This window comes from Tachysurus fulvidraco, chromosome 9, assembly GCF_022655615.1.
Source record: "Tachysurus fulvidraco isolate hzauxx_2018 chromosome 9, HZAU_PFXX_2.0, whole genome shotgun sequence".
Lineage (NCBI taxonomy): Eukaryota > Metazoa > Chordata > Actinopteri > Siluriformes > Bagridae > Tachysurus > Tachysurus fulvidraco.
In genome coordinates this window covers 12,102,572-12,115,788 of record NC_062526.1, presented here as the reverse complement: position 1 = coordinate 12,115,788, position 13,217 = coordinate 12,102,572, and the positions used below count along the sequence as shown (strand labels likewise).

The 13,217-nt window shown below is 36.0% G+C and overlaps 1 protein-coding gene across 1 annotated transcript; it reads left to right on the top strand.

The window, feature by feature from the left end:
- The first annotated feature begins 3,528 nt into the window (after nt 1-3,528).
- LOC113637683 (hemicentin-1-like) lies at nt 3,529-13,205 on the top strand. The gene is made up of 12 exons (XM_027138491.2): nt 3,529-4,226; nt 6,724-6,912; nt 8,432-8,695; nt 8,944-9,095; nt 9,432-9,585; nt 9,693-9,882; nt 10,104-10,198; nt 11,731-11,917; nt 11,999-12,096; nt 12,516-12,669; nt 12,778-12,896; nt 13,014-13,205. The coding sequence occupies exons 2-12, from the start codon at nt 6,771-6,773 to the stop codon at nt 13,202-13,204; spliced, it is 1,746 nt and encodes a 581-aa protein (XP_026994292.2). The 5' UTR covers nt 3,529-4,226; nt 6,724-6,770; the 3' UTR covers nt 13,205.
- The last annotated feature ends 12 nt before the right edge of the window (nt 13,206-13,217 follow it).

Here is a 13,217-nt window from a genome sequence, read left to right as displayed (position 1 = left end):
TCCTTATGTACCTGCATGAAATATAAGAACTACAAGAACTTGTTAGTCAGTAGAGTCTAGATTGTGGTAAAGGAAATATAATCGATGTTTAAAACTATGTTTACCTTGACACACATTAAATGCTATATCAGTAAATGCTATATCGGTGTGACACAAACTGATCCCTAATTATAAAATAATTCATGTCACTTGTGTAGCTGAGCATACTGAGTTCTGTTTTAAGCAGAATAAACATGTATATCTCAAACTTGAAAATCAAACTGAACTAAGTTCCTGAGGAAATTAGATTCTGAAAATAAAGGCATTAAGTTTGATTTTTTTTTTTTTTGTCTGCATTCTTATCTTATTTTTCAGTCTAAGTAACTGTTTTTGTTCAAAATGACTCCATATTTGTCTTACCTTTACTGCTGTCAACCACAAATATGATATGATATTTGGTACATGGTAAACGTAAGTAGTGTCTCCCAGAAATGTGAATTTCTGTGTTCTCTCTTCATCCCTGTTCCTCATGTGAAGAGAAGGAGTGAGCATCTGATAGATAATTATTACAGCACCATAAAATGGCCCTGAATAATTTCTCTTTTGGTGAGTTTGTGTGTTTGATGTTCCACACTGCAAACATCACATTAGCTGGCAGAATTGGTCTTTGTTCAGTTAATTAAAATTGCAGTCTTGCATAGATTAGAAATCGGGCTATTTAATTTACATTTGATTGTCCTGAATTGGTTGGGCAAAAGAAGTCAATTTACATTTGCAAAGACTTCTTCTGGCAGAATGAACAAACAACAAGCATGGTGGCTGATCACAGTCTTGTTTTTTGATTGTGTTTGACATGTAGTATTGTTGAATGTCTTGAAAATGCAGTACAAGTCTTATGTATTTAAAGCATTACCCTCTTTATTGACATTTCTGTGAATTCACTGCAGAGGAACTGATTTTGCATGAAAGAGTACACAGTCTGGGTTTCAATGTGAAAGACATGCTCAGATATGAGTGACATGAGCTACGGGGTTTAAGGCTGACAAGCAGAATGTAAGCAAGCTTTAAAAAAGAAAAAATCAATGCCTTTAATTACATTATTTCCCACTCCCACTGTGTCACTGTGTATGATTCAACCTGACTTTCCTCAATCATATACAATCAATGCATCAGTAACTAGTCTGCTAATGCTACATCCATAGAACTGAAATGCTTAGTTACAATAATACATCTGAACCTTTCTTCTGAAATATACACTACACATGACATGGGTTGCTAATTTGCATATTCACCTTTTTATAGTAATCAAAACATTTCTTCCTCGTTATTGTAAAAGTGGTGTGTTTAAAAATTAAGGCCCGTTTAACTCAGTTTAACTTGCATGTATACTGCTATGAATCGCACCACTCTGTGTTTCTTGCAAAAGGAGTGAGTAAATGAGTGTTTCGTTTGTGGACTTGTCATTTTGTACAGTGTGGAAATCAGGCTGGAATACATGCATGAGTGCCGCTTTAGTGCTCTCATATTATTCTAAGCCTTTTGAGCATCTCCAGGCTGTGAGATGAACACATCTGCCTTGTGTTGTGTATGTGCGCGAGTGTGTGTGTGATTGTGTGTGTGTCCCCGAATGGTGATCTAACCCTACACACTTGTGAAGAGGAGAGTGAATACACAACAAGCCTGCTTGCAGAGATGCTGCACTGATGCTGAGCACCTTCTCATTTACAGGTAAGTCCTCTTTATCTAATACAGGATTCTCTTTAGTTAACACTATAAGCCTCATGCTATAAGGAACATTTCAGATAATTAAACTAGCATGATTAATTAAATATTTCTATTCTACCATTGTGAAATATCATTATATCTGCAGAGAATTGTATCTGATTTTTGCAATGCATTAAAGATCTGATAGTCTGAAAATCTCAAATCATTGAAAATTCAAGCTTACAATTATGGCACATTATGAAAAATGTCTGCTTTCAGTGCTCATACACATATCCCATGTGTCATTGTGTTTTCTTCTATCCATTTATCAGTTATTTATTAGAATATAGAAATGAATGAATAAATGAGAAAGTAAATAAATGAGTATATAAATAAATAGTAAAGTGCATTGTCTCTTTACAAATAGATGTAGAATGTTTTGCAGAATGTGACTGATTCAGATAAAAAATCTTAAAATCTACAGGCAGACACAACACATTTAAAACAAATTTGAAGATTCTTGTTATGATCTGTACAAAGATAGTGAGATTTTACTCATTTGACTTAGAGCTAGCTTTGTGCCATTAAAGCGCTAGTTTGTTTCTTGTTACTTCTCTTGAAGCTAACAGGAGCTTTGTGAAAGTGACCTTTGCTTTGGTAGCAATTTTGAACAGATCAGGTGTTGAAAAAGAGAAAAGATGATAACATTTCAATATTATCTAGCTTTACATCACTGTGTGTTTTTCTGCAGATCAGAGTGCATCTGGTTATTTGTAATTATGCACATACCCTGCACCTCTCTACTACAAAGCAAATGCTAATATTACCCTCTACAATTATCCAGATACTATAAATAGGAGACTGCAGGCAGTGGCCATGAATCTGATCTGTTACTATTTGTAATATCAGATTCTGGTAGTCATAGCAATTGTGTTTTTTATTAAGCCAGTACATACCATTTGAACATTCATATTGTTGCAACAGATTGTAAAACATTGCCTCTGTTACGATTTATGACAATTTCTTGACATGGCTTGTATCAAATTATCCTCTTAAATAGAAGCGTCACTGAAAATCGGTTCAAAGTTATCCACCAAATCTCCAATCCAATCAATCTATGGGAGAATTTTGACTTATGTGTAGAAACTATGCATCGGTGCTAAAGCTGTTTTGTGGAGAATTTTTGTCAGTGCTAATTTGTGCTGCAAGCCGTTTGTTATTGTTTTTGTGTATAATTAAGACCTTTCTGCACCAAAAAAGTTTGCTTGCAAATTATAATATTGTCATATGAGTCTAAACACAGATTAAAGCTTAATAACACATCAACAACAGTCAGCAAATCGTTTTGTCTTTTTCTCATATGGAATAAAAACACTGTCAATAATAATCGTACGTAATTCAAAGCATTTCTGTGTAAATTTTCATTTTGCGGAGTTGGATCCCAAAATCTAAGGCCATAGATTTTGTCAAAAATGTCCACTGTTCCACCATGGCTGCTGTTCCACCATTTCGGCGCCAGTGGTTTAAAAGAGGGCGGGGCGTATGCGCACTTCGTGGAATCGATTCATCTTCCCTCGGATAGTAATGCCTGTGAACGTGATGACGTATTTTTGACAGTTGTTTCTTAGACCGTTTTCGTGTGTGAAAAAGAGGTGTTGTGAAATCAGGCGTTGTGTGTGTAAACTGTCATAGTCGTACATTTTGGAGTTGTATTTGAACAAACACACAAAAATCTCGTGTCTGTAAACTGTCGTGGCCGTAGATTTTGGAGTTGAACATTGAAAATGAACATTTACACACAAATGCTTTGAATTACGTACGATTATTATTGACAGTGTTTTTATTCCATAATTCTCAGTGCTAGGTGGAAATTAGCCCATTGTGTTTTGGTCTAAGCTATGAATACAGCGTTGCCAGATGCGTTGTTTACCCTCAAAATTAAGATGCTTTTAAAATGACTTTTTTCACGTTTACTTGCTATGTATATATTGTATGACAGAACATATAATATTTACAGACTATGTTTGGAGTTTGGTAAATGAACCAACCAGTTTCATAAAGCATTGGCAAATCATCAAATTTTCAAATCATTAATGAACCTTTCTTTCAATGCTTGTCACTTGTATTTCAAATCTTGACGAGTGCACACGTTCTTAGAATGCTTTTTTTCTGTAGAATGCTGAGGAACTCTAAGGCATCCACGCAATTTAAGTTTGTTTTTCTTCATGATTATTGCTTTCTGACTGCATTCATTCAACAGCTGGTGTTGTTCATCCTTTGTCACCACCACATCTAAGCATTCACATCATCTTACTTGCGGGCCTTTGTATACATATTCTGAAGATGGGTTCTATCCTTTTCTTCTCGTCACTCTGCATTAATGACTCGCAGCATTTTTTATTTATTTATTTATTTTAATTTTTGCCACCTACCAACTTGCAGTAGTGCAGCTCCAGCTTCTTATGTTGTCTAGAGAGTTTCAACATGTGTGGCTTGCACTGTCGGCTATGGAATTACTGCTGAAGGATGACACCGGCCTGCTGGTTAGTTTCATCCTCTATATTTTCTGCTTACTGTGTTCTCTACATCCCCTGATATCTATGTATCCAGACTGCAGCTACATACTACAACTCTGTAATCCTGAAACACTCCTGATTGTGTAGTCAGCATCTGAATTTTCTGGAAGCTGAAATCAGGTTCCAGCTGTGTGCTTGTTGCTTTAGAACTGACCCCTGAAAGAGGATGAGTTTGGCTTGTATACCTATTTCATTGACTGCATGCCCATGCTGATGCTGACTTGACATGCCGAGCTGAAAGATTTGGACTCTCATTGATTCAGGAATCTGAGCTCCACAGCCTAAAGAGTTTGCAATGAACTTCACTATGCTTCGATACTAAGACTTCGATGAAAGCTTTAATTCAAACACACCCAAACTCACTGGAACTTGAATGCAATAACAGAGCATGGTTAAGTCAGTCTGGGTCATGGCTGGAAGTATCTTTCAGCATACATTCAAGAAGTTTCTTTAATTGATGTAGTATTACTATACAAAAGCCTGTTAGGGTATTTACTAACAGTTCAAACTGCAGAATTCAATTGTCAAAGTAATTCAACTCTACTAAATAGACTGCAATTATACCTTTTTGGGACACTTTCCTTTTTTCCTGAAAGATAAATTATAATTGTGGAGAGAGAACATAATTTATACATTAATGAACTAATGACAGCTTTCATTTAATGGGGTGTTGTGAAGCCAAAACAAACACACACCCTCAGCTCTTGGCATTAAGTCCCATTAGCTCACCCACCCGCTGTCTCTGCTTCATGCCAGATGAGTCATGTTTCTCAAGTACTCATTCATGACACTGCAGTCAACCATTACTGAGCTAAGCACTCACCACATACTGAGTCACTGCAAGACATTAATGAATTAATTAATTTCTCATCACATTATAATAATCTTGTGTAGTTAGTTAACTACTTTATTTGCCCATAAGGTGGAATTTTGTCTCTTGATTAATTATACAGTATAAACAAGAACATCAACACAACAAACTAAAAACAGCAAATCTAAAATAAAAATATATCAAATATAAATCAAAAAATTAAAAACTTGATATATATGCATTATGCTTCAACTTTCACACACACACATTCCCATATGTACATTTATATGCATACAGTACATATCAACATCTACTCCAATGTCCACAATCATCCATCCATCCATCCATCCGTCCATCTTCTACCGCTTATCCGGGGCCGAGTCGCGGGGGCAGCAGTCTAAGCAGGGACGTCCAGACTTCCCTCTCCCCAGACACTTCCTCCAGCTCGTGCCAGATTCCGTGTCTGGGGATTGGGTCGCCGAGGCCCCCGCCTTCGACTGCCACCCAATCCACATTGCACCGGCCCCTTACGGTTTCTCCTGCAGGTGGTGGGCCCACAGGAGATGTCCACAATCATGACTCAGCATTTAATATTAAAGTACTTAGTATAGTAAAGTAATAAAAATGTTAATATAGTATAGTAATAATCCCCTGAACACACCTCAGACTTTCAGTTCTTGGAAGAAAACTACATTTACTAACAACTAGCTGTTGTTAGCTTAATAATTTTATTGTGTGATTGCTTCGATGATATATCATTTGTGGGTCATGAGATTGTTCATCCTAAAGTGTTTTTTATGAAGTAAACTGTTATAATAAATGCAAAAAAAAAAAAAAAAAAGTAGTGTCTGGGATATGTGAAGCTATCCAAACAGATTATTCACTATACTTGAACAAATATGATAGATTAGATAGATGTGTAAGTTGATTGACCAATGAATTAGAACGTGTAGATTTTATCATGATTTTTGCCAATCAAATTCCTGACTCCTAATTTATTAAATATTAATAAGTGCAAAATCTTCACCTTTTGTTTTAAGTGTTATGGACACCCCTGCTCTAGCACTGGTCAAATTAGGTAACCATCAAGTTCGTGAGCACCGTACATGGACACATAATTATTAAAGCCCACATGATCAGACAACAAGCGTTTCTTAACAGGCTTGCTAACTGATCCTCTGGGTACAAAGCAGGCCTGTTCTTTTCATGTCACAATCGGCGTGTGGAGGGGCTGCGGCTGCGCAGACTAAAGTGGCCAGTCCATTGAAGGCACTAAAGAGGCATGTAGTGTACAAAGCATGGGCTGTGATAATGGTGCCTGTAACACACAACCAAAATAGGAATATTCAGTGATCCAGATAGGAGAGGCCATCTGCTGGGACTGTGTCTATTGGTGGACTGATATCATGCTAAAATACAGAATAAAAACATATATTATATTTGGTTACCCATAAAATAATGATATTAAGAAGAAGAAGAAGAAGAATTGCACTGAAGATCTAAACTTTAACATATTTGTTAAACACACACATAATGCCACAATTTAACTGATACCATAAGGAAACTTGTATCATAACATAAAGTGTAAGTGGTACATAACTGCTATCTAAGAAATAAGTGAGAGATGTGTGTGTGTGTTTTTGTTTTGTGAAGGTTTTGTTTTTCTCAGAGCACAGACACCACCCTCCAGATGATGAGCTATGCTATGGATAAGTGTGTACAATGCACAGTGGGAAAAGGCTAGCATGGTGTCTCCTCTTCACACCTCTGCCCAGATGTTCTGGCCAGTCTGGCTGGTCCTTTTCTCCTGTTCTATCATCACACCATCTTACAGTGAACTAGGTATGTATGTTAAAAATAGCAAGATAAACAATATTAAACACTAATAAATGTATCTTGTACAGGTAAACGTGGTGAGCTTCTCGGTTTTGTAGTGCACTTCTGACCTGTAAGGTATCTGAGTAATGAAATTCAGTGTGTCTGATTTTTAACAGATGCTCAATACTTCTCCGCCTCTTTGCACTTGTCTCTGGATTATGTAATTTTATTGTGGATAAGAGAGTTCTAAATTGATTTCAAATTGATAGAATTCAGAAGTATACTGTACATTTATCATTTTATTAAGCAGTGGACACATTTGCACATCTGTACTTGTATATTCTGAGAGTTTGATTTCATTTGTCGTGATAAGTCCCAAATAACCGAATGTGTCGTATGCTAATTTTGTTTGCCAAAACATGGTGTTGCTTTGACTGTAACCTAGCAACAGCAGACTTCAATCTACCTGTTTGCACAGAGTGGGATGTGTGTTCACTGGAAGCTTTTGGCTTTAAGAATTGTGTTTAATATTTCTATTGCAAAGCTATGAAACAGACTTTGTAGATCATTTCTGAGGAATCATGTAGTGTGTAGATAGTGTTTGAATATCTGGTGCATCATATGTTTTCTTGTTGTTGTCAAGGAGAAAAAAATTTCTCCCATTGTTTAAAGGTGCATGCTCTTTGAGGATAGATACAATATACAGTATTAAGCTCATAGAGAAAGCATTTATTTTCAAAGCTTGTTCGACTGTTAATAGTTAAACAAATGCAATGATAAAAACAGTCTGCCAAAATGTATCTGTCTTTATAAGGATGATTTCTTTATACAGGGCATATTCAGAGGTGATTTAAGCAGGCATGTTTAAAGCTGTATATACTGTAGGTTGGATCTGACTAAACTTTGAAGTGGTATTTCACTATATACATAAATATGACACTTTTAATTTATTTAAAATGATTTCTTCCTCGTATCATCTCAGGGAGTGTTGCCACATTCACCTTTGGCTTGCTCATTTGGGATAGATTTTCAAATAAAAAATTATTATATCCTGAATTCTGTATCTTTGTAAAGCTTTGTGACAATGTTCATTGTTAAATCCCAAATGTAAATAAAAGTACTCAACATATTTTTTATATTGTGGCCATGTTGTCATAACATTGAATAAGCTATTGAATTATATGCAGTTTACATAGATAAAATAATTACGTGACAAAATAGTTACGTAATAAAATAGTATATTAACCATTTGAAAATGTAGTACCCTATCTAAGATAAAAAATATAGGGTGCGCTGGCTCAAGTGATTGTATTAGCAGGCCAAATTAACACAAGTTTTGAATTGATTAATGGTTACAGTATAAGAATCCCACAGACATGTCTTCCATGTAGAGGTGGGCAAGACGTTTTTTCAGTGGAATGGATTTAAATGTTCTTGACATTTCTCTATATTCATATTTGAATATTGCATAATACTTAAACTTTACTTTTACTTTTTTTTTAATTTAAATAAATTAACTTTTTTTTTTCTCTCTTTCGTTTAGTGTTCTCAGTCCAACCAAAAGATGGTGTTGGTGTTCTGAACAGGCCACTGATGCTGCACTGTGCAGTGTATGACACGACCACACAGATCAGACTACTGTTGAAGTGGGAGAAAGAGAATGGAGGATTGGCACCTGGAGTTCATCAGATGGCCAATGGCTCTCTATTCTTTTCTTTGCTTAAAGAGGAAGACCTAGGAAGATATGTATGCAGTGCTAGGAAGGGAAGCAAACAGATCAGAAGTGTTGTCACAGTCAGCAAAGCATGTATGTACCATCAGATAGAAACTTGCACTGGAAAGTATCATTTATTTGCAGTTTGTACAGTAAGCTGGGTATGTAAAATCTTTTTGATCCACCAGCCTTCTAAGCCATTTAAATTGTGTTTTTTTTATATGTAATGTGAAACTACATGGTTCATCTATTGAATATACTGTGTAGTATGTGCCAGTCTATACACTAATGCTGGGTAATTGTTTGGACTCCAGCTGAGTTTTGGTTTTTGTCTCCTACAGGTCTGGAAAATGTGTTTTTTAGTCCTCAGTCTCAGAGTGTTATTAAGGGTCAGGACGTATTTTTCCAGTGTGTGTCAGGAGACAGCTCTCCACCTGCTCACATTTCATGGCTGAAGAACAATAGAGCTTTAAACAGAGGAACTCAGATACAGGTACTGCAAACTTCTCTGAACACACATGGAACCTGAGTAATGGTCATTTACAGGTTCTCAATTTTCAGCAGGTCCAGATTTGCAATTTAGTCCTAATCCGTTAGATCACAGAAAATTTTAGTATGTGGTCACAAAATACAAAGTAATTATGCTTAAGAAAATGTGCATCACATTCATGTTTTCATATAGTTTGGGGGTGAAATAAAAGTGGAGAGTATGACATAAAAGTATTCATATTAAAGGAATGAAAATACACATTCTCCAACCTACTCAAGAGATGTGCTGTAAAGATGGCTGTAAAGTCTTGTCATGTCTGCATGATTTATTATTTCATAGGGTCAGTATGGAGGGGGGAGTCAGAGAAAGACCTCAGGAACCCTGTACCTTACCAACGTCACAGAGGAAGACCAAGGCCATTATGTCTGTGTTACCCATAATCTTCTACTGAACAAAAGCAAACACAGTGGTACAGCCACCCTAACAGTTGGCAGTATGTGGTCATTTGTGCCTTCCACTTAACTGGACAAAACTATTGTTTACCTTTTTTTTTTAACATTGGCCTATTCTGAGAGTATTTTCTTTTTACTTAACTTGTAGGGCATACCATGAGTCTTGAGATCATGCAGGGTCCTGTGAATACCACTGTTGTTGTGGAAACAGCAACAGCCATGCACTGTATAGTCCGTGGTTTCCCTACCCCCAAAGTGCAGTGGTTCAAAGATGACCAAGTGCTATCCAATACGTTGAGATGTGACCTGCTTGATGATGGACAACTTCTTGTTTTTGAGTGAGTTCAACAAATCCTTATTCATTAGATGCCTGTGTATTTTAAAATTTTGGCAGGTATTCCCCACAAATTAGCAGTAATATAAATCAAACTTACAGAAAACATTATTTCTGATATTACTAAGCTAGAATATAATTTTAAAGAGTTCTCACTCAGAAATATTTGAGTTTGTCAGGCTGGTATGAAAGTATTGAATAGAAAAATTTTTGTATTTCCCACAGGAGAGTTTTGCCAGAAGATGAAGGCTTCTATTACTGTGAGGCTGACAATGACAAGGAAAGACTCAGATCACAGGCAGCCTACCTCCTTCCTGCAGGTACCATCATGTCTTCTTCCAAAGAATTTATGCATGGATGTACACATAAAGTGTACATATAAAGTTCCCTTTGTATTAGTAAGAGTCAATAGATGCAGTACATAAAACTGGGGGTAACTGGTCAAGGAGCAGGTTCTAGTTCTATTTTCTAGGATTTTTTTTACAAAAGTGGTTAAGACATGATTATCACAAATGAGCTATTGATACAAAAGTCATACAAATCCTGGGAGTTCTGTGAGGAACAGAGAAAACATGGTGAAACACATTTCTCTGCATTTAAATACAACTGATTTGCCTTCAGTCCCTTTATCACATTATAAAACTAAATGAAATATATTTTAATCGATCAAATATTATAATAGGTTAATATTTAATTGCCAGAAATGTCATAAATGTAAGCAGTCACTCATTTATCAATAATTATGTCTTTTAAAGGCTTATTATGTAGGCTTGGTCTACAGAAGATGCTCTAGCTGGCTTTTAGTGGCTATTAGTGTATAGCACTTTAACAATGGGCATTGTCCAAAAAAGTAGCTTTATAAAAATCCAAAATTTCAGAATGAAAAATTGCAAAGGTTCAAATAAAATGTATCTTTATTTCCAATTAGCAACCCCGAGGATACTTAGTTTATCTGCAATATGCACAAAACATTTGGTGAATACTCTTCTCCTTAAAAGACTTTACCACATGTAGTCTAGACTAGGCCAGAGTCCACATCATACATTTCTTTTGCATGAGACAAAATGAGCTTCATTGCAATATTCCTTACTTTTTAAATGATATAACAGGCTCAATGTTGACATTCCAGGATAATATTGTCCTGTATGACCTTATGGAAAATGGATGTCTGGCAGTTTGTTGATGAGTTCCTCAGTCTGGGTTAATACAGGAAAGGCGTCATCAGTTCAAAAAACTGATTTTTATCTTGATTGCAAAAAGTAATAATCCTTTAGTGATTAAGTCAGATCTGGGTGTGATGTTTGCAGTAGTGTAAGACTATCACATAGTGATATGATTTCTCTTAGTATTTTGTTTTTTATAAAGACTTAAAAACTGTATGTACTATTTTGAGTAATTGATTGATTTCATACCATATCATTCTGTCATTCTTGGATTCAGTCCCTCCAATGCAGCAATAGTAAAAGCAGCTAGAGCCCAAATTTTAATAGCATATGCTGAGGTGGAAGATGAACTTTGTAATAGTGACACTGATCTTATGTACAGTACTTTGATGAACATCGGTCTCTGCAGTATCCATATCAAGGTGACATTTTGTGTAATATGCAGGAAAGCATTTGGTGCTAACTGCAGATTTTATTTAAGAAAATTAATAATTAGTGATTTTTAAAGCAAAATGACAGCCCAAGATCAAAATGAGGGAAGCAACACAAATAAAGTATTCATCCAACCAGGAAGTGAACTAGTATTCAAGTGATTTGAAGAGCTACTATCAGGTGAGACATAGAGTCAATTAAGAACACATCCTAATGATTTCTTTTGCTTTTTTCCATATATATATTTTACTTTATAGTCATGGACTGGACCTTTGTCCTCCAACCTGTCAATAAAACAGTGAAGAAGGGTGATTCAGTGACTCTGTACTGCAGACCTCCACACAGCAGACCCCCTGCACTAGTCTCTTGGTTTAGAAACAACCAGCTTCTCCAGTCCAGTTCACACATCTCCATCCAGCCGACTGGAGACCTGCTCTTTCACAGGTGCTTGTGAAATTGGTTTTAGGCACAACACAACTATGTTTGCTGATTTAATCATGTATGCTGTAAACCATTTCTCTTTAGTGTACAAGAGACTGACAGGGGATCATATTTTTGTCGGGCTTCTAATTCCTTCCTACAAAGGTCTATAACCTCTAGAAATATCTTCCTGGAAGTTCTAGGTATGGTATATTAAATAGTTTATGATACATTGATTGATTATGCATTGTTGTATTTCAATACATTACATAAAAAGTTATATATAGTTGAGTGCAATTGTGTGAATACCAATGAATATGCAATGAATATAAATTGTATTTTTTAAAAAGACATTTAGTATTAACGTATTGTGCTTTTAGGATATATTTATATTCACTACATGACTACAACTACATGCACTGTAGAAAGTTTTTTTCACACATAAACTGTGAGAAATGTAATATTTTCCACTTGATTATATTAACTATCAGTTATTATATATTAGTTATTTGGCAGATTACAATTATTTCATTATTTCATTGCATGATTAGTTTTTCTACTTTATTTCTCAATTTTATGCCAGTTTGGGTTCAGTTTGTGCTTCTTGTGGTCATCTTGACAGCTCCTCCATCCGTGACTATCTGGCCCCTAGCAGTGATTTCTGCAGTTGGAGCTGAGGTGGTGATTCAGTGCCAGGTGTTAGGACACCCTGTTCCCTCTATTGAATGGTCAAAACATGGCCAGTCTGTAAGAACAGGAGGCAAAATTACCAAGGGGTATTCATTTGAATGTTCCATGTAAATCAGTGTTTTTTGGTTACCATGGGGTATTTTGTATACAAAATGTTACAAATCACAGCGATCATGGTGTTGCTTTATTCACAGGGTGAGGAATGCAACTCTTTACATCTCCTCAGTGAGAATCTATGATGAAGGTTTTTACACATGTGCAGCCACCAATACTTTAGGACAGGATGAGAAAACAACTCGCCTACGTATAGCTGGTAAATTCCACCTTGTCAAATTATTTAGAATGTAGGATCATTAAAAAGGTCATTAAAGAATTTGAAGGAATTTGAAGACTCTTTTCATGCTGAATGTACCCTTAAAATACTTTTCAGCAAAGCCGGTCATTGTGTTATTTGCGGGATCAGTGAACGTGTCAAAGGGAGCCACTATCATTCTCCCATGCAGAGCTGTTGGTAACCCACCACTGAAGTACAGCTGGCACACAAGTCTTCAGACACCTCTATCACTTTCACCGCGCATACTCATTGATGGCAAGAGATTCTGGAAATCTTTTTTTTACTAAACTAAACTATTTC

What these genes read in the sequence shown, in the direction of transcription:
- LOC113637683 (XM_027138491.2), top strand. Translation starts at nt 6,771, where the DNA reads ATGCTATGGATAAGTGTGTACAATGCACAGTGGGAAAAGGCTAGCATG. An exon ending in GGACAACTTCTTGTTTTTGA is followed by an intron (nt 9,883 to 10,103) that starts GTGAGTTCAACA and finishes TATTTCCCACAG; the next exon opens with GAGAGTTTTGCCAGAAGATG. An exon ending in AGCCTACCTCCTTCCTGCAG is followed by an intron (nt 10,199 to 11,730) that starts GTACCATCATGT and finishes TTTACTTTATAG; the next exon opens with TCATGGACTGGACCTTTGTC.